At 35.4% G+C, this 19878-nt stretch overlaps 1 protein-coding gene across 23 annotated transcripts in view; it reads right to left on the reverse strand.

The window, feature by feature from the left end:
- Nucleotides 1–19878, reverse strand: part of BIRC6 (baculoviral IAP repeat containing 6) — a 258994-nt gene that overhangs the window by 127909 nt on the left and 111207 nt on the right. For 17 of the 23 annotated variants that reach the window (XR_002913821.2, XM_063713738.1, XM_024242163.2 and 14 more), the window contains 12 exons: nucleotides 19290–19427; nucleotides 17202–17329; nucleotides 14084–14215; nucleotides 12851–13066; nucleotides 11624–11807; nucleotides 10829–10984; nucleotides 9014–9147; nucleotides 7886–8039; nucleotides 4609–4725; nucleotides 2568–2722; nucleotides 1660–1786; nucleotides 225–335 (listed from right to left, as the gene is read on the reverse strand). Coding sequence is in view for 22 of the 23 variants with exons in the window: in XM_063713738.1 (XP_063569808.1) it covers nucleotides 225–335; nucleotides 1660–1786; nucleotides 2568–2722; nucleotides 4609–4725; nucleotides 7886–8039; nucleotides 9014–9147; nucleotides 10829–10984; nucleotides 11624–11807; nucleotides 12851–13066; nucleotides 14084–14215; nucleotides 17202–17329; nucleotides 19290–19427 (1752 nt within the window). In the remaining variant the exon portion in view is untranslated. The remainder of the gene's footprint in view (nucleotides 1–224; nucleotides 336–1659; nucleotides 1787–2567; nucleotides 2723–4608; nucleotides 4726–7885; nucleotides 8040–9013; nucleotides 9148–10828; nucleotides 10985–11623; nucleotides 11808–12850; nucleotides 13067–14083; nucleotides 14216–17201; nucleotides 17330–19289; nucleotides 19428–19878) is intronic. The other 6 variants (XM_063713739.1, XM_024242161.2, XM_063713736.1 and 3 more) reach the window with 1 other exon arrangement.

Genomic DNA, 19878 nt, shown 5'->3' on the forward strand with positions numbered 1-19878 from the left:
AGGTTTCATCATGTTGGCCAGGCTGCTCTCGAGCTCCTGACCTCAAGTGATCCACCCGTGTTGGCCTCCCAAAGTGCTGGGTTTACAGGCGTGAGCCACCACATCCGGCCAACTCAACTACTTTGACAATTATACCACTCCTTGGAAAATTTTGTTTTAAGAATCCAATAGTAGAACACTAAAGTACATGTCAGAGATTTAAATGAATAAATTTATGAACTTACAATTAAGCTGCATGTTTGTCATGAGTGTTAGGCTATGAAGCACAAGGCACCATGTCCGAAGCAAAGTATTGGGATACCAAGCTAACACTGTGAGAAAGCTAGTTATTGATGCTATGCAAAAAAGAGAAAGGAAAAATATTTTTCAGAAAAACAATGTTTATGAAGAATTAAGTCAAAAGAATAAATTAAAAAACAAGACACTATTTCTTTAAATCAGCTCTTTAGTGTCTTCAAAACATGCAAATAAAAGGAATTCTTCATTAAATACAACTAATGCATTAAGAATCAGTAACATTTTAGGATAAGGTTTAAAGCTCAGCCCACTACACCTGAAATGACATGTTATCACTCTCAATATGTTGTACTTTCCAAACTACAGGCATTTCTACTTCAATACAATTTACTAAAAATCCTCACACTCTACAAAACTGGCAACTGAAAACAGTAACGGATACTGGAAAAACTGGTATTATAGGTGCGCGTCAACACAGCCGGCTAATTTTTGTATTTTTTTCACCATGTTGGCCAGGCTGGTCTAAAACTCCTGCCCTCAAGGGATCTGCCCACCTCGGTCTCTCAAAGTGCTGGTTTTACAGATGTGAGCCACTGTGCCCAGCCAGGAATAACTATTTTTTACTCTTTTATTTTTTATATATATTTAATATTTTTCATAATAAAATTAAAAACAGATGAAAACAAATTTTATAATAATAATAATATAGTCGAAGAGATGGAAATCTATCAATTAACGAAGGGATGGCTGGTGCTGAGACAGTGCAGATATAAGTAGAATCCGTGCGTGACCCAGCGGAGCTGGCACTAACATTGGAAAATACACCGTGTAAGAGCCAAGCAAGCTACAGGATGCCTCACTCTAGGGAGAAAGCATCAGGAACAGATTCTCATTTTTATTTTTCTTTAAATATAACTAAAATAGATTCCTGTAGCTAGAGCTGAAGGCTAATTCTTTTCCTGTTGTATTATTTTACTACCACCATTCCCACACTCATATTTTGCCAAGAAACACACACAACTTCTACAGGAAACTGACAACCTTCTCCAGCTGACTAACTACTTCAGGGGCTAACTCATAGTTTTAAAAAATGAAAAAAAATAAAAAAATAAAAAACCGACCTGCTTTTACAGATCAGACAAAACTTCAAGAAAATATAAAGGAGTAACAGAACATTGTAAATTTTAATTGCATACAGGCATACCGCAGACCAGAGAGTAAGAGTCTTCTATTCTCCACAAGGTCTCCCTGTATCTTTCCTGCTAATCAGTAAGTTAGTGCATCTTTTTAAAAAAGTATTGTTTTTTTCCCCACTAGAATGTTATAACCCCTAATGACAAAGATTAGGTATATTTTAACCTAATAATTACATTTTAAGCTTGCTATTTAGACTATAATGATTTTTCTCCTAATAAATCTTACCTTGATTTAATGAAATAACAGGTATCCTATTAGCATTATATAAAAATATGTCTGCTCCATTTTCTTTGTTTCCAGATGAACTAGAATTCAGGCTCAGTGTGAGCCACAATTGGAGAAGTGACTCCAACTGAAAAAGAATGAAAATCAACAGGAGAAAAATGTACCTATTATGAAATACAATTTAAACAAAAATCTTATGTTTAAATTCTTGTCACGAGTAAATAACCTTTTCTATTAAACACTTCTTCACACTTAAAAGCATCTTCTAGTTAATTAAATTAGTTGATCAGCAAACACATCTTAAAATTCTTGAAGAAACAAAATTTACCTGAATTAAAAGTTATAAATTACCTCATAAAAAGATTCTTCTAAATTAAAACAGGTGATTCAAGTCATTTTTTTTTTTCTTTGAGACAAGGTCTACTATATCTTGAACTCCTGGGCTCAAGCCATCCTCCCGCCTCAGCCTCCCGAGTAGCTGGGACTGTAGGCATGTGCTACTGCACCTGGTTAATTTTTTTTACTTTATTAGAGACAGGATCTAGTGTTATGTTGCCCAAGCTGGTCTCGAACTCCTGGCCTTAAGCAATCTTCCTGCCTCAGCCTCCTCAGTAGCTAGGACTACAAACTCAAGCCACCATGCCCTGTGATTCAAGTCTCTAAATCACAGGTGTGTGTATGTGTAGTAGGAATTAAAGTACTGAAGCTTAAAATCATTAAAATTATCAATGGTCCATCATTGAGAAACTATGATTACTTTGGTAATCAAAGTATTTCTAATATTCTTCCAACTGAATATAATAAAGAAATCATCCCTGACAGGATTAGAATGAACTTCCCAATTAGTTTCATCTTTTACCAGGCTAATAATAATATGTAAAAATACACCATTTCTCCTGAAGTCATACCTGAACATGATGGACTTGAAGCATGGAAAAAAGTTTGTTGAAACAAACATTTAACATTGGGACAGATGATAACTGTATAATAAGCTGGCTGGTTTGGTTTGCTGCTTGTAAACCCCCTAGAAGTGAATCATCTGTTCCAGTGGGAGACTGTGATACTGAAAATCAAACACAAGTATAATTTTATACATAAAGTATCAGGATATGTGTTAATTGGTTATTCATATGTATAAATAGGTTAAATTGTTTTTAAAAATTAAAACTGCATTCTTTAGAATGGTTCAAAACAATATTTAGTACTTGAAAAACGTGTTTTTATAACATTACTTGAAAGTAAAAAAGACAATGACCAAAGAGAGAAGTTCCCAAATTCATAGGACTCAACCAATAAAAAAAGGCAAAGAACTTTTCTAGCAATTTTTATTTGCATTTTTTTTTCCAATTAATAAAGGAGGGAAAGTAAAGGGAAAGAAATAAGACTCCTGACTAATCATTGATAAGGTAGTTTTAGAATAATCTAGATTCTAGTTCATTCATCTTTAACCTTGACTATAGATCAGAATCATCTGAGGAGCTTTCAGAAGTTCTGATGCCCAGGTTACACACAAAACTAATTAAATGAGAATATATTCATGGGAACCAGAGAAATACAAGGACACTAAGAGCTTTATCATATGTTTAGAGCCTTATTTTATTATTATACTAAAAAGAGAGACAGCTCTGTGTGCAGGATAATCAAAAGATAAAGAGGAGACACCAATTTCAAACAGATTTTCTTTTTTATTCTTTTTTTTTCAAATATCCTTTCAGAATTACGAAAAGATATTCTAATAAGTGGTTTTAAATAAGAAATGTCTAACAAAGAAAAGGGTTACTTTGGGCAGTACCGAGTTATCTCTAATCATGCAGACACTGGACCCTACAAAAGGGATCCCCATATTGCCTGGGAGATAAGATACAAGAATATTTTGTGTACCAATACTAAGATTATAGAACACTAGACCATTCCTTCTGTTTTTCTTTTTTCCCTTCTTTTGATACCTTCTAAAGCAAGAAACAAATGAAGATTGCAGACTGAAAGAATTCAATTTAACATAAGGAAGACATAAAAACTCAAATTTCTCTATTGAAATGGGTTGTGAACTCTCCATAAGAGAAGCATCTGTAATTTTATTGGGTTCTACTATCTCTACCCCTTCTTCACTCTGACCTAGAGAAGGTGAAGCAATATGCAGGCCTAAGAAAACAAAAACCAGCACCCTCTTCTAAGCACAGCTCCCCAGTCTGTCCTTGAAAAACACCATGCTATTTCAACTGTACTCCTCCGAGGTCTACCCAGTTCCAGACTTGTGTAGACCTCATCAAGGAAAACAAACCATAACGTAATGGCCAGCTCTGGCAGGCTACCTGTTTCTTGTAACACAGCCATACCCATTCATTTACATATTGTCTATGGCTGTTTTCCTGCAACCAAGTCAGAGTTGAGTAGTTTCAATACACACCATATGGCAAGCAAAGCCTAAAATATTTACTATTAGTCCTTTATGAAAAAGTTGGCCTTTCTTTTCTGTAGGTTATTAGTTAGTAAATCCTCTCAATTCTGGCTTTCAGTTAACAGGCCTATTTGGCTGTCATCCTACACTATATCCTCTATCCTAGTCTTTAAGGATGATGAAGATGTTACTACAAAAAATCTACTTCATCATAAATTTGGAATAGTGCAATGAACTCACAGGCAGGTATAAAGGCTTCTGTAGGAATTTTATTAACCTTAGAACAATACAGTAAACAAAACACAATGGAGGTTTCTGCACTGAACTGAGAGCATTACATGGAGGTATTTTGCATGACACTCCCTGCATTTGTTAATCCTTTGTCTTAGTTTTCAACTTGCTACTAACTGGGAGCCGGGAAAGTGCTACATACTAAGTCCCCTCAGACTCACATCACGGAATTTAAAAATCTGTCCTTGATGAATCCACCTGAAAATGATGAAGAGCTGAATCATTCACTGCAATACTCTAAAAATGATAATTTTACTTACACGTAGGAGATGTATTTGTTAATGCCTGTAAAATGGAATCTGCTTCCAGAGTAGACATCATTTTCAACATGAGTTCTGCTTGCTGTTCAAGTCCAACTTCTAGGCGAGCATCCAGGGCTACAAAAAGCAATTGAAAGAAAAAAGAAAACATTGACAATTATTACTCATGTCCTACCTCCTACAATAAAATGATGACATCTGAACCCAAGAGAGGATAGGAGGAGTGTGTTCTTACAGAACAGCCACCTAACATGCAGTATCGGAGCCACAGCAGGGGAAGAATATCTGTGGAAAGGAGGGCAGACAGGCGATTGGTTATACAGAGACAGAAATATTAAATAAGTGAAGTAACAATAATGGAAACAAAGACATTAAGGATAATGAGAACCAGGTTTCTCACTGTCAGAATAAAGTGCTATAAATACAGAAAAGAAGAAAGCTAAAATGAACCCTATGGAGTTAGATTAAATCCAGATACACTGATGTGAATTCATCATATTCAAGATAGATAGACAGATACAGAAATATAGATGCCAAGTGTGTGTGTTCACACGCACACATAAACACATACTCCCTAGCTCTGTCCACCACGAGGAAATGGAAACAGTCCCAAAATAGAAACACATATATCTATGACGAATTCATGGTTTGTTAACCACATTTCTCCTTTAAAAGGTTTTGAAATACCATGCTCCTTTAAGAAGTGACTAATTCCCGGGATGGGGCAGATTAAAGTAAAAGATGAGCCTGGGCTATCACGTTTTGCCAGAGAACAAGGAAGTGCTAAAACAATGATGAGAAAATCTCAAGGGGGATCCTATCGGTCAAATTTGAGACAATCTGAACATCAAAAAACAGATGACAATATTGTGAATATACTCATTAACAGTGAACTATACACACACAAAAAATGGTCAAAATAATAAATTTGCCAGGTGTGGTAGAGCATGCTGTAATCTCAGCTACTTGAAAGGCTGAGGTTGAAGGACTGGGCTCACCCAGGAGTTCAAGATCAGCCTGGGCAACATAGTGAGACCCTATCTCAACAAATAAAAAAGAAGAATTTTATGTTATTTACATTTTTCCACAATTTAAAAAAATGATAATAAGGTATAATTCACTGAATAAAAAAAGGCAACCATGAGTCCATTCAAAACTGAACAAACAAATTATTATAGTAATTTTCTCTTTCTTTCTTTTTCTTTTTTTTTTTGAGTTGGAGTCTTGCTCTATCGTCCAGGCTGGACTGCAGTGGCACGATCTTGGCTCACTGCAACCTCTGCCCCCAGGGTTATAGCAATTCTCCTACCTCAGCCTCAGCTCCCGAGGATTACAGGTGCCCGCCACCACGTCCGGCTAATTTTTTTATATTTGTAGTAGAGATGGGGTTTCACCATGTTGGCCAGGCTGGTCCCAAACTCTTGACCTCAGGTGATCCACCCGCCTCAGCCTCCCAAGTGCTGGGATTACAGGCGTGAGCTACCGCACCTGGCCAGTAATTTTTTCAAAAAGAAACTTTGTGAGGAACAGGATAGTTATAGTTTCCAAGTACCATTCTGCTCCCCAGCCCCCAAAAAACTTTTTATAGCAGCCGGGCACAGTGGCTCACACCTTTAAGCCCAGCAATTTGGGAGGCTGAGGAGGGCGGACTGCTTGAACTCAGGAGTTTGAGAACAGCCTGGTCAAAATGGCGAAACCCCATGTCTACAAAAATACAAAAATTAGCCAGGCGTGGTGGCGCACGTCTGTAGTCCCAGCTACTTGAGAGACTTGGGTAGGAGAACTGCTTCTTGATTCCAGGAGGCAGAGACTGCAGGGAACTGAAAATCATGCCATTACACTCCAGCCTGAGTGACAGAGCAAGACCATGTGTGTACCCCCAAAAAACCCAACGACAACAAAACATTTTTACAGAGGGGAAAAGAGTAACTTTACAAGGGAGAAGCCCAGCAGACAACTCATTCATCAAGTGGTTAAACTTAACATCACCAATAGTGAGAGAGATCAAAATCATGGGCCACCCTAATTGAATGAAATGTGGGGGGGGGGGAGCATTATTTGTGGGATATTCCTTCGAAGATGCATTAACTCAATCTAATCACAAGGAAATAGCATACAAACACAAACTGAGGACCATTCTACAAAATAACTGGCCTGCTATCTTCAAAAGTATCAATGTCATGAAGGTCAACTATGAGGAACTACTGCAGACTGAATGAGACTAAAGAGACATGACGATTAAATGCAATGCATTACTTTCCCTGGGCTCTTGTGCATAAGGAACATTATTTTGACAACCACTATAATTTGAACGGGCTCTCAGTATTTGATAGCAGTAACGTTAATTTCCTGATTTTGAGGGAATATACTTCTTGATGTGTATATATGGAAGAATGTCCTGATTTCTAAAACAAAACAAAACAAAAATGACATCAAATTACCAATGTACTCTCAAATGGTTCTAGAGAATAAACATTCTCTGCATTGAACTTGAAACATTCTGGTAAATGTGTGTTTCAAATTTTTAAAAAATATTTTATAACAGAAGGAGCAGTGTTGAAATGGGAAAAAATGTATTTTATTAAAAAATTAAACACATCTCATATATTCTACATGACTAAAAAAGTGTAAAAATAAAGCCAGGCATGGTGGCTCACTCCTGTAATCCAAGCACTTTTGGAGGCCGAGGCAGGCAGATCATTTGAGGTCAGGAGTTCAAGACCAGCCTGGCCAACATGGTGAAACCCTGTCTCTACTAAAAATACAAAAAATAGCTGGGCTTGGTGGCATGCACCTATACTCCCAGCTACTCAAGAGACTGAGGCAAGAGAAGCCCCTGGACCTGGGATGCAGCGGTTGCAGTGAGATGGGATCACATCACTGCACCCCAGCCTGGGCAACAGAGCAAGACTCCGTCTCAAAACAAAAACAAAAAAAACCTGCAAAAATAATACTTAACTATTTAATGTAGTTTCATTCTCTTTATAAATAAAATACAAGTTTACTATTAAAGTCAACAATTAAAATACAGCACAATTAATTAAAATCATTGCCAATCCCATACAACACTTGCTAGGTGTTATTCTGACAGAAAACCAAAAAGATAGAAGTTCCTCCAAAGTGACTACAAAGAAACAGCTCTGAATGGTACTCACGGCACAGCTGTGATAACCCACTGGCATATACCCAGGCTCAATTTCTCAAGGGACAAAGTATACATAAATGACAGACTTGCTTTAAGAATAGCATATGCCTTAAAATATAAACATACACTTACCCTGAGAGACTGAAACGCTAACTGTCTGTGATCCGTTCTTCTCCGTGTTTGCTGGTGGCTTTGCTACAGGAATTCCCAGACCTCCAATGTAAGGGTTGTAATTGTAGGTCCCATAATCAGCACCCCAATAATCATACCATGTACTGCTTATTGGCTTAAAAGAATTGAAAAAAAAAACTGTGGTTTATTTTTGCCTCTTGGCTGAATGACACGTTATTTACATTATCTAAACCCAAACAGAACTACAAAATAAATATTCTATCCACCCTTTAAATTTCCCAAATCCCCTTATAATTTTAATGATTTATAAGAATGGTCCAGTAATTTTCTCCTCACTTTCTGCCGAAATCTAAAAATACCTTATATGTTTAGAAACTGAAAGTAGCATCCCTAATAAAATCTCTTATGGACCAAAGAACTGTACCATCATAAAGCATTACAGGTGATTCTCCTTTAAAAAAAAGAAGTAGGCTAACATACAAGTAGAATCTGCAATGAACGCAGCTCAGATGAAGTTTGAATGGCTGTCTGAAATGTTGGTGATCTATAACTATACTTTTGTATACTTAAATGTAGTTCTCATTACTGTATGACAATTATGAGTAGCTATACTAATAAAAATGTAAGTTTTCTTTATACTATTCCATTGATTTTTTTAAACTACAATAGTAGTACCTATAGCAATTTGATTTTGAATATGCTGAATAATGAGTTGCATTAGTGGTAAGTATGTATATTTTCCTCTTTTAAGTAATTACTAAGCCAAAAGTATGAGACAGAAGACTTCCCTTTCAAAGAATTTTTTTTTTTTTTTTTGAGACAGAGTCTCGCTCTGTCACCTAGGCTGGAGTGCAGTGGCACGATCTCGGCTCACTCCAAGCTCCGCCTCAAGGGTTCATGCCATTCTCCTGCCTCAGCCTCCCAAGTAGCTGGGACTACAGGTGCCCGCCACCACGCCCGGCTGATTTTTTGTATTTTTAGTAGAGACGGGGTTTCACTATGTTGGCCAGGATGGTCTCGATTTTTTGACCTCGTGATCTGCCCGCCTTGGCCTCCCAAAGTGCTGGGATTACAGGCATGAGCCACTGTGCCCGGCCTCCTTTCAAAGAATATTCTAATGTATCATACCTTAAAAACCTTGGCTGCAAGAGGGTCCTTTTCCAAATCAATATCTAAAGGATCAATGTCAACTTCCATTAGATCCTGAAGTAACTCAAGGTCAATTTCTTTATCTTTTTCCAAAGAGGACAGAGGAGGTGCACCTTCAAATAATTAAAAGTGATCTTACTGGTGGAGTGTATCACATAAAATTTAGATGACATAATGCTTTTAGTTACAAAAAGTTATTTTACTTGCATGTTACATATACCTAATAAAAAAAAACTATGTATGCAAACATTTCGCTCCATAATACACAATAAAAACAAAGATGCATTGATATTTGCTTTCCTAGAGAAAAGACCACAGTATTAGCTCTTGTTGAAGTAAGTTGCATAAACTTTGCTATTTAAAATAATTACCAACATTACTAAATAGTATACATTCTATTACATCTAACATGTAATGCATTATTACAGGTAATGTTACCCAGTATTAAAGAGAAAAGCAAAGAGGACTGAAGTTATAAGAATGCCATTTACCGGCCAGGCATGGTGGCTCCCACCTGTAATCCCAGCACTTTGGGAGGCCGAGGCGGGTAGATCACAAGGTCAGGAGTTTGAGACCAGCCTGGCCAACATGGCAGAACCCCGTCTCTACAAAAAAATACAAAAATTAGCTGGGTGTGTTGCTGGCTGCCTGTACTCCCAGCTATTCCAGGGGCTGAAGCAGGAGAATCGCTTGAACCCAGGCGGCAGAGGTTGCAGTGAGCTGAGATCACGCCATTGTGCTCCAGCCTGGGTGACAAGAGCAAGACTCCGTCTCAAAAAAAAAAAAAAAAAAAAGCCATTTACCTTATTTTTCTGTTATGAATTAGAAATTATTCTCTCTCAGATGTCTCCAATTTTTAAGTAGCTTTCTTATAACCCTTATAAGTACCCCCTTATAACTCTTAACTTTTCCATCATTCCCATCCTCTTATTCAATGTAACTTTATAGAATGCCTAGTAAATGCCAGCCTGTATGAGGGTTTGAGTATAAGTACATGAAGATTAATAAAACTCTCCAACCCAATAAATTAAGAGAAATTCAGAGGTGGGGGTGCACTATAATTAAAACTGACTACAACATGATATGTGCTAGCAGAGATATTTGAGAGCGCAAGGGAAGTACAGATGGCAAAGTCCCCAACTCTGCTGGGAATGACAGAAAAAGCCTCTTAGAGAAAGGCACGCTTTATGTGAACCTTGGATAATGAAGTGTTCATCGTGCACACAGGAAATCTACTCCAGATAAAGAGAATATCAAGTAAAAAATAGAAAATCATGAGCAAACATAAGATTAAGGAATGACAAATGGTTGAAAATGACTGCAGCATCTGACATATACAGGTTAGTACCCAAAACAGATTTTTGAAAAGTAAGGGGTATGGAGATGATAAAGGATTACGCATGCTAATTTATAAAGATACTTTTTAAACAGGAAAAAAAAGAAAAAGTAAGAAAAAAATACACCAAAAAAAATCACATGCTGGATCTTAAAGAATTAGAGCTTTTAAAACTGCTGTCTTCATCACTTTGTATCTTTACATGTTTTCTACATTGCATTTTCTTCATCATTGCCAAATCACACTGTATCAACATAATTAGGATATTATGAAATGATAGCATTTTGTTGTAATGAGAACCAAGATAAAATGTATTTACCAGGAAAATAATGGATCTAGTTTATAAGGCCAAAGAACTAATAGAAAAATATAAAAATCAACTTTATTTTTCTCTTTCTTTATTTTGAAACATGTTTCCATTTAATAGAATAAAGAAGAAACATAATGTAAAAATTTACCTGTTACGTCATGTGTCAAAGGTTCATCTATAGTTTCCAGCAACTGAACTGAGGACTGTTGAAGGGAGTCATCAGAGTCACCAGCTGTCGCACCTACATCATCACCCACTGTTCCTTCCTCCATGGCTTCTGCGGCTACTGGAGCCAGTAGTTCTCCTGTATGTAAGGGGATAGTCCTGTTTTAATAATTTATACAGATTTCGGAAACATATTAAAGCATATTTTTTTCCTCCAGTTTAGTCACTGACAGAATAAATGCTCTACTAACTATAAAAGAATCTTGAGGCAAATGAGTTCCCACCCACCTAAGGAATGCTAGGACTCACTCCATTACTTTCAAATGCTAGAGACAAGTATCCAGTAAACATATAACATGTACAGAGTTATTTTAATTACTTTACATACATTAACACACTTATTCATAAAAACAACCTTATACAAAGATTATCCTTATCCTTATGTTATATATGAAGAAACTGAGGCAAAGCGATTTCCTCACCCAGTAAGCAGCATACCACTGATGTTAATAATAAAGCAGGCTAGCTCCAATATTCATGCACTTTAACAACCCAACGCCTTTCTAAAGACTTGCATTTATCACGACTATCAACATACTTAAATACAAAAGTAATTCTCAATGGTTGCTACTGCTATAACATTAAACCGATTAAACAGACCTTTATGCTTTTAGGGGGTTAAAGATCCCTTTGGGGGTTAAAGATCCCTTTGAAGATTCTTAGTTGAGGAATGACAAGGTAATTTTGACATACTCTATGAAGAAAAATCCTAACACACCTGCTAAAATATCTTGTAGCATACAAGTTAAGGAATACTGAGCCCAAGCACCACCCCAAGATATATCTCCTCTATTGAAGTCAGTTCCAACCAAAAGTAACAGCAGTCTTTCCAGCTGGGGTTCGTTCACAATCTCACACAGATGAATAGTTGGCCTCGTGGCGTTTGCAATGCGTGCAAGAACCTGTAATACATTTTATAAAATCATACATTTAAATAGCAATTACATGTTTTTTCAAACAATAACAGAAGTCTACCAATACTTTAGCACTGAACAATAGGTTTCAATAATGATGTATGAGTCTGGTATCAAAAAAAGTTGCTTGAGATGGAATGCAAAAAAGAATGTAATTTCATGAATCAAATATTAAAATCTGGTTTAAAATCTAATGGTATAGTTAAGAATTAAATCTCTATGAACAGTGCATATGCCACAGAAAAGCAATCATGACATTAAAAGTCCTTCTTTTTTATTTTTTTGAGACAGTCTCGATCTGTCACCAGGCTGGTGTGAAGTGGCGCGATTTCGGGTCACTGCAACCTCATCGCCCCCAGGTTCAAGCAATTCTCCTGCCTCAGCCTCCCAAGGAACTGGGACTACAGGCGCATGCCACCATACCCAGCTAATTTTTGTATTTTTAGTAAGGATGGGGTTTCACCATGTTGGCCATGATGGTCTCGATCTCTTGAACTTGTGATCCACCCCTCCACCTCCCAAAGTGTTGGGATTACAGGTGTGAAGCACCACACCCAGCCAAAAGTCCTTCTTTAATATAATTTGACACTTATTTGTGTATTTCCTATTTTAATTAATAAAGAAAGGCAGGTTGGAGATAAACACATCCACATTACTTACATTTCAAACCATCAAGTTTTAAATAAATTATATATAAATCAGGTTTCCTTAAGAAAAAATTTGAAAAGAATTTTTTTCATCTTTTAAGACCCAATAAAAAAACTAACTGCAAAAAAGCAAAACCAAAAGAGGCATCATTTCTCTTAATCAAAATTGACTAAAAACATTATCCTTTGCTAGTTTTTAATTATCCTATAAGTCTATATATATTTTTTTTTTGTAGAGATGGGGTTTTGCCACATTGCCCACACTGGTATGGAACTCCTAGACTCAGACAATCCACCCACCTCAGCCTCCCAAAGTGCTGGGATTACAGGCATGAGCCACTGCACCCGGCCAACCCTGTAAGTCTATACTTATAGTTTACATACCTTACAAACAAACAATAAGAGATCTGCATGACATGTAAAGTCCATGGAGAGAAGAAACAGAACAAGTTTCTGGACTACCGAGATACAACGTTCATGGGCCAGAGTAAATGGAAGTGGTTCTATCTCAGGACTTTCTTTTGTTGTTGTAACTTCTGTGTCTAAATTAGAACGGGACCATTCTGCTGTCCGACGTAAACGAATTAAATCCTTAAAGTGCTGCACACAAAAATTTATAGTATTTAAATCAATGTTTACTTAATGAAAATTTTTTCAGTATAGATTTATGTAATGAAAATGTTCACTCCATATTACAACTTCTAAAGAGCAAAATTTTTAGATACACTGTAAGTTTTAAAGTAAGAATATTAAAAGCTAAACTGACCAATATACCTTACTTCCTATTTGGAGTAAAGTATCAGATATATAACAGAGTTTCAGAAGAGTGAAATTCTACAGACGTTCACTGTAGATAATATATTATTAAGTCAAATCTAATGACATAAATATTACCATAACATCCTAAACATCATTTGTAAAAGCTTGAAGGTAAAGAAAACTAATATAACATCAAGTACAAAATATTAATTCGAGTTACTTCAAAATCTGGTGGAATAATCATAATTTCACGTTATAGAAAGACTACAAACTTGTTTGATACATACACGGTATCCCTCAAAATTTTAAAAAGTAAACATCAAGGTTTTAAAACTTACAAATCAGTTGAACTTCACTTTCACTTACAAAAGACATACTACATTTGAGCCTTGTGAGCACCACTGGACCCAAAGAAGTTTCAATTCTAAACTCAGCCACCAAAATATTCCAATAACAATACTAAGGGGAAAGAGAATGCCACATTTTTCACTTTACATATACATTTTACTTGTGAGGCTGATACAATAATATTTGCAATCATCTTGTATAATTTTGTATTGTAAAATGGAAATAAACTGCTCTATCAATGCCACATTAGCAAAACTATACTTTCCACTGTCCTTTATCTTCAATTTACTGGAACTCAATCCACATTGAAGGTAATACATTAGAATAATACTTAAATACCACATTTATCATACATTTCCTTCAGTTAAACTACCCCACCAAAAAAAAGTCCAGAGTAGGTTGGCTTCTCTGTTAAGCAGAATAATATATATTTAAGTTTCTTGATCGTAATTAAAGATCATAACTCCTTGACTTTTCTGACATAACTATATTGAGAAGTATAGATCATACCTTTGAAGTGGCCTGCTTTAGTTTTGCTTGTTCTACCAGGAGTTTATATGACGATCCTTTGTTACTTTGTATTTTTTCTTTTTCCATCTGTTCTACCAATGCCTTCTGCTTTGCTTTTAGTAGGTTAAGTTGCTTTATAAAACAAATAAACAACTTAATCTTTAACAACGTTAAAAACAAAAAAATTATTATACTCCTCACAGAATTCATACATCAAACTAATGGAATGCACATTATGTTGAAAGATGTAGTATAATTTTAACTGTTCTGCTAATTTTTTAAAAAATCATTTCAAATCCTGACTTTAAGATCTCTCCCTGTTTTCATTAAAATCTCCCTTACCCATGGGAGTAAGAAATAACTGAAGACTTTCTTATATAAGCCACTAACATAATTGAGCGACACATATTTTTTACTAGAGAGAAAAAACTTTATTTTTAATTAAATAAATGGGAAAAATATTTTATTGCTTAATATTTCTTAGCTTTGTTTTTATGGAAATCTCATGAGTAATACACATTTTGGTATGTCTATATTTTTTATTAAAATTTGGATTGAGATCATTGTAGTTACTTGCTACAATGTAGCTTAAGAAATAATTAAGCTATATATAAATAAATTAAGAAATAATACAGAAATCTCTTGTACACTTTACCCAATTTTCTCTAATGATGACATTTTGCAAAAACTATAGGATAATATCACAAGGTATTGACACTGAAAGAATTCGCCAACCTTATTTCTCCAGTTTTAGTTGCACTCATTTGTGTTTGTCTGTGTACGGACTTAGTTGGATACACTTCTACATTGTGTTCATGTATCCACCACAACAGTCAATACCAAACAATTCCACCACAAGGTTCCCTCATATCCTTTTATAACTATATCCACACTTCCCTCCTACCCTATCTCCCCCATCCCTAAACAACGGCAATCAGCAGTCGACAACAATGAACAAACAGACCAAAGAAGAGAAAAAACTCTCTGTTCATAAAGACCCTACAATCTGTTGACTGTGTTCTCCATACAGCAATGTACACAGTGTACACAGAAAGTTACTTTAAATATAAAGTACTAGAAAGGTATAGCCATAATTATAAATGAATAATAATTGAGTTAGCAACTTATTAAGTCTTCCTTCTCAGAGAACACTTCCTAAATTACTACTATTGACACTTTTTTTTTTTTTTTTTTTTGAGACATTCTCGCTGTCACCCAGGCTGGACTAGTGGTGTGATCTCAGCTCACTGCAACCTCTGCCTCCCAGGTTTAAGTGATTCTCCTGCCTCATCCTCCTGAGTAACTGGGACTACAGGCACACGCCACCACATTGGCCAGGCCGGTCTTGAACTCCTGGTGCCAACTGATCCACCCACCTCAGCCTCCCAAAGTGAGCCCTGCCTGACACCTGTTTTTGGTATCAGGAAAAAAAAATTACTAATGTTATTTTTAAAAATCCACTTGGCTGTTATCTCCATAGATGAAAAAAACTCTATCCTAAATTAAAACTAGCATGTACAAAATTTTTAAAACATTAACTGAGAATTTCTACAAATCAGTATTTTCAGAAAATAGTTTCCAAAGTTCTACCATTAACGCATGCAAGAAACATAATCAAGAAAAAAATCATTTTTAATTTATTCTGAAACAGCCAGTTTTAATTATTCTACAAATACAACTGGTTTTCTAAGCCATTTGGCAGTAAGTTAGTAACCTGATGACCAATCGCCCTGATTACTTTCGTTTATAATTCCTAGAAATAAAAACCTTCTACAAATCACAGTTACAACCATCAAAATCAGAGAAGTAATACTGACACCTGACCACCAATTATCCCTCAGGGCACCTTTTAAGTTTTGCCGACTGTCTCAATACTGTCATTCATAATGAAGAATCAAATAATGATATTTTACAGACAAATATTCACTTAGTGACACACTAGGTTTTGTTTTGTATCCTAATTAAATGCACTGAGTATAAACATTAAAAGATACAAATTACTACTACCTAAAATTGGTTAAAGGTCTCAAAAAGAAAAGCTAATTGAGGAAAATGCTTCTCATCATTTTTCCTGCAAAGGATTGAACTAGCTCATAGTTGAAAAACTTAGAAGTGAAAAACAAAAAACTTATTGCCAAGTCTACCTTTAAAAAAAGGCCCATAAATCAAAAATGTTTTAAAATATAAAAAATAAAACAATAAATTTGAAAAGCCCAAAGCTTTCATAACATGCCAGAGCTAAGTATTTTCATATAGAATCTTCTTACATCTTAAAGCAATAATAAAAATATTTTGTGGCCAGACACAGTGGCTCAGACCTATAATCCCAACACTTTGGGAGGCCAAAGTAGAAGAATCGCCAGAGCAAGACTCCATCAACAAAGCAAGACTTTTTTTTGTTGATGGAGTCAACAAAGCAAGACTCCATCTCTACAAGAAACAATTTACAAATTAGCCTGGCACTGTGGCACACAGCTGTAATCCCAGCTACTCGGAAAGCTAAGGAGGGAGGACTGCTTGAGCCCAGGAATTTGGAGACTGCAGTGAACTATGATTGTTCCACTACACTCCAACCTAGGTAATAGAATGAGACCCTGTCTCAAAAAAAAAAAAAAAAAAAATACACACACGCACACACACACACACACACGAAAAAGGAGAAAAAAGAAATGGAAAAAGAAACCAAAACTAAAACCTGGAAGCTATATAGAGGGGCAGAAGATGAATATCCTGAAGCCATGTTAAAGAGTTTGACCTTCATCCAAAGGTCAAATAAAAGCCACTGAGAATTACATGAAGGAAAATGGATTGAATTAAAGCAGAACAAAGGAAGAGAGGTTTTTGGACTAGGCAAAAGATAATGACAACCTCATTTAGAATAGTAGTAATAGAGATATATAACAGTAAATGTTAAAGGAACATCAACAAAATCTGTAAACTATATATTGTCGTCATTTTAACAATTAAGGAAATTGAAGTCTCCAAAAGTGTTAGATAATTTTCCTAAGCTAAGAGCCCATTAAATGTTATACCTCGCATCTGATGGCACATCTATCTCATGTAACCTCCAAAACAATATTCTCAAACGTTAAAAATTTTTTAATATATTGACAATTACCTGTTTATGATGAACAAGCTGCTTTCTGATTTTTCTGGAATATAATCTATCAAGGCTACTGCTGCCTTTAGAAGATCTATTTAAGCTCTGAGTGTGTAGATTATTGTTAATAAAACTCCACTGATTACCTACAGGCGAAGGAAAACTTGTATTAATAATTCTGTTAAATGTGATTTTAAAGTACCTTTCCTACCCAGAAAACAAACAACACAGTTATACATGTGCCAATCATGAAAAGCGGTTTTAATAAGAAAAACATTGTAAAGAAATTGCTAGAAGATCCGACTCTATAAAGATTGGATAACTGTTAATTATCTAATGTGGACCCTAAATCATTTTAAAACCAGAGTTCCCTCTGTCTCCAATCTTTCATTTAGATAATAGCTATTTTCCTCCACAATTAAGATTAATCTCTATACAACTTTGATGATGTCATTCAATTTCAACAACAAATACTACTATTGCCTATTTCAAACACAGATGCTTTTAATCAGGAAACAAAAAAGGATACTCAATAATTTAACTAATAACTACCAAAATAAGGTTAAATTGTTCAGAACGCATAACTGTCTACCTATACTTACTCTCCTTTTTTGGAATATGTCCAGACTATTCTGTTTCATTCAATTTGGGCCCAATACCACACTTTACCCATCTCCAATCCCAAAACATCTTTTCCTAATCCTAAAAACATTTTTCTCTCTTTACTACCTATTTATCAAGTCTTAGTTCAAGTTCTTCAAACCCTAAAACTCTTCCACCAATGTTTCCATAGTATCCACATGTATAAATAAACATAATCCCAATACTGTTATATTCCAAGATTACATTACAGTTTATTTTATATTTTTCTTTTTTTCAAGACTGTTTCTCAGCCAGGCACAGTAGCTCACATCTGTAATCCCAGCACTTTGGGAGGCCAAGGCAGGTGGGTCACTTGAGGTCAGGAGTTCAAGACCAGCCTGGCCAACGTGGTGAAACCTCGTCTCTACTAAAAATACAAAACAATTAGCCGGGCGTGGTGGTACACGCCTATAATCCCAGCTACTTGGGAGGCTGAGACAGGAGAATCCTGTGAACCCAGGAGGTGGGGGTTGCAGTGAGCTGAGATCGTGCCACTGAACTTCAACCTGGGCCACAGAACGAGACAAGACTTTCTCAATATGAATGTAGTTTTATTTATGTTAATTGTATTTCTTACCTCTATATCCTACAACTGAGTAAACTAATCATAGATATACATTATTTTTTAAAAATCAATATAAAGCAAATTCCTTATATATATGAATTCCCCATCACCTTCCTAAACATAATATGCACTATAAACAACTGATTCCACCATAACATCTCAAGGGAACTTTTAAAAATACTGAGTTCCTGACAATGTACAGAATTCCAAATTTTATGTATTTCAATGGCTTACATACTACATGTAAGCCATATGTAAGCATATGTAGGCTTACATATCTCCATGGTTTACATACTGGATTCAGGTATCTCAAATCCTTTATTTAAAAACCCTTATTTTCAGAACAAGAATCTCTGAGGAAAAATAAAAATAAAAATAAAAAGCCTTGTTAACTGGGAAGAGGGTAATAAAATAATTTTGCAGGTTGATTTCCTTTAATTTTTAAATTTTTCTGTGCTTTGAACCTATAAAGCAAGCTTACAACTCAAAATCTGAGAATTTCTGTATTTAAAAATACAGGCCATTTGTAGTTAATTAGTAGATACCAATAATGCTAAATGAAATGACACATCATACTAAGAAAAAATAAAAACTCTCTGATTTCCCTTTCATAACTCATTTATATCCATGCTATTATAAAGTCTTTAAACGAGCCTGAGGGAAGACACCTTGCAAAAGTCATAGCTGTATTTAGAAACTAAAAGTCATGTCCAGACAAAGGAGCCTGTCTATAAAGTCCACCAAGTATAAATGTTATCTTTAAACAGAACTGCAGTAAAGTTCATTTGTATTTTCCATAAATTACATACAGCTGGTAGCTCCAGGCCAATAGCCAGTTCTGGAACAACTGCGAAGTCACTCAAAATCCCCACCAACATATTATTATAAACTTCTGATACCTGTCAGAAACCTCTCCCTGTCTTTACCATTCAAAGGTTTCTTTGCAGCTGCTGCTTCATCTTCAACAGTTGCCACATAATCCAGCAACCTGGACACCAGCATAACAACCCAACTGATCATGGGAATATCTAGTACTCCTGGAGAGAGATGACAGTAAAGGAAAAACATCCAGATGACTTTAGGATTCCTAATTAGATCTGATAATATAAGTGAAACAAAACATTCTATAAATCCAAAACATATCATATCATCACTAACACTAATATTTATATGTAATAAGTCTAAAAAATAGACACCAACAGCCAGAAACTGAGTAGAATATCAAATTTAATGAAAGACAAAGACTTCAAGGTATAAGAACAGATTAAGTGTAGGCTGAATCCAAAATGGAATATATAAACTAGAAAGCAAGGTATAAGATACTATTCTTAGATTCACAGGAACTGAAATAAAACATCTAACTCTCAACTTATAATTCATATAGCACTAAACTGTGTTCTAATGTTTTTATTCCTATAAAAAAATTTGCTCAAACAAAACTCATTATTGTTGATTGGAACAACAACTGTGCCTTAAAGCTTACACTTA

The sequence above is a fragment of the Pongo abelii genome, chromosome 12 (assembly GCF_028885655.2).
Source record: "Pongo abelii isolate AG06213 chromosome 12, NHGRI_mPonAbe1-v2.0_pri, whole genome shotgun sequence".
NCBI lineage: Eukaryota > Metazoa > Chordata > Mammalia > Primates > Hominidae > Pongo > Pongo abelii.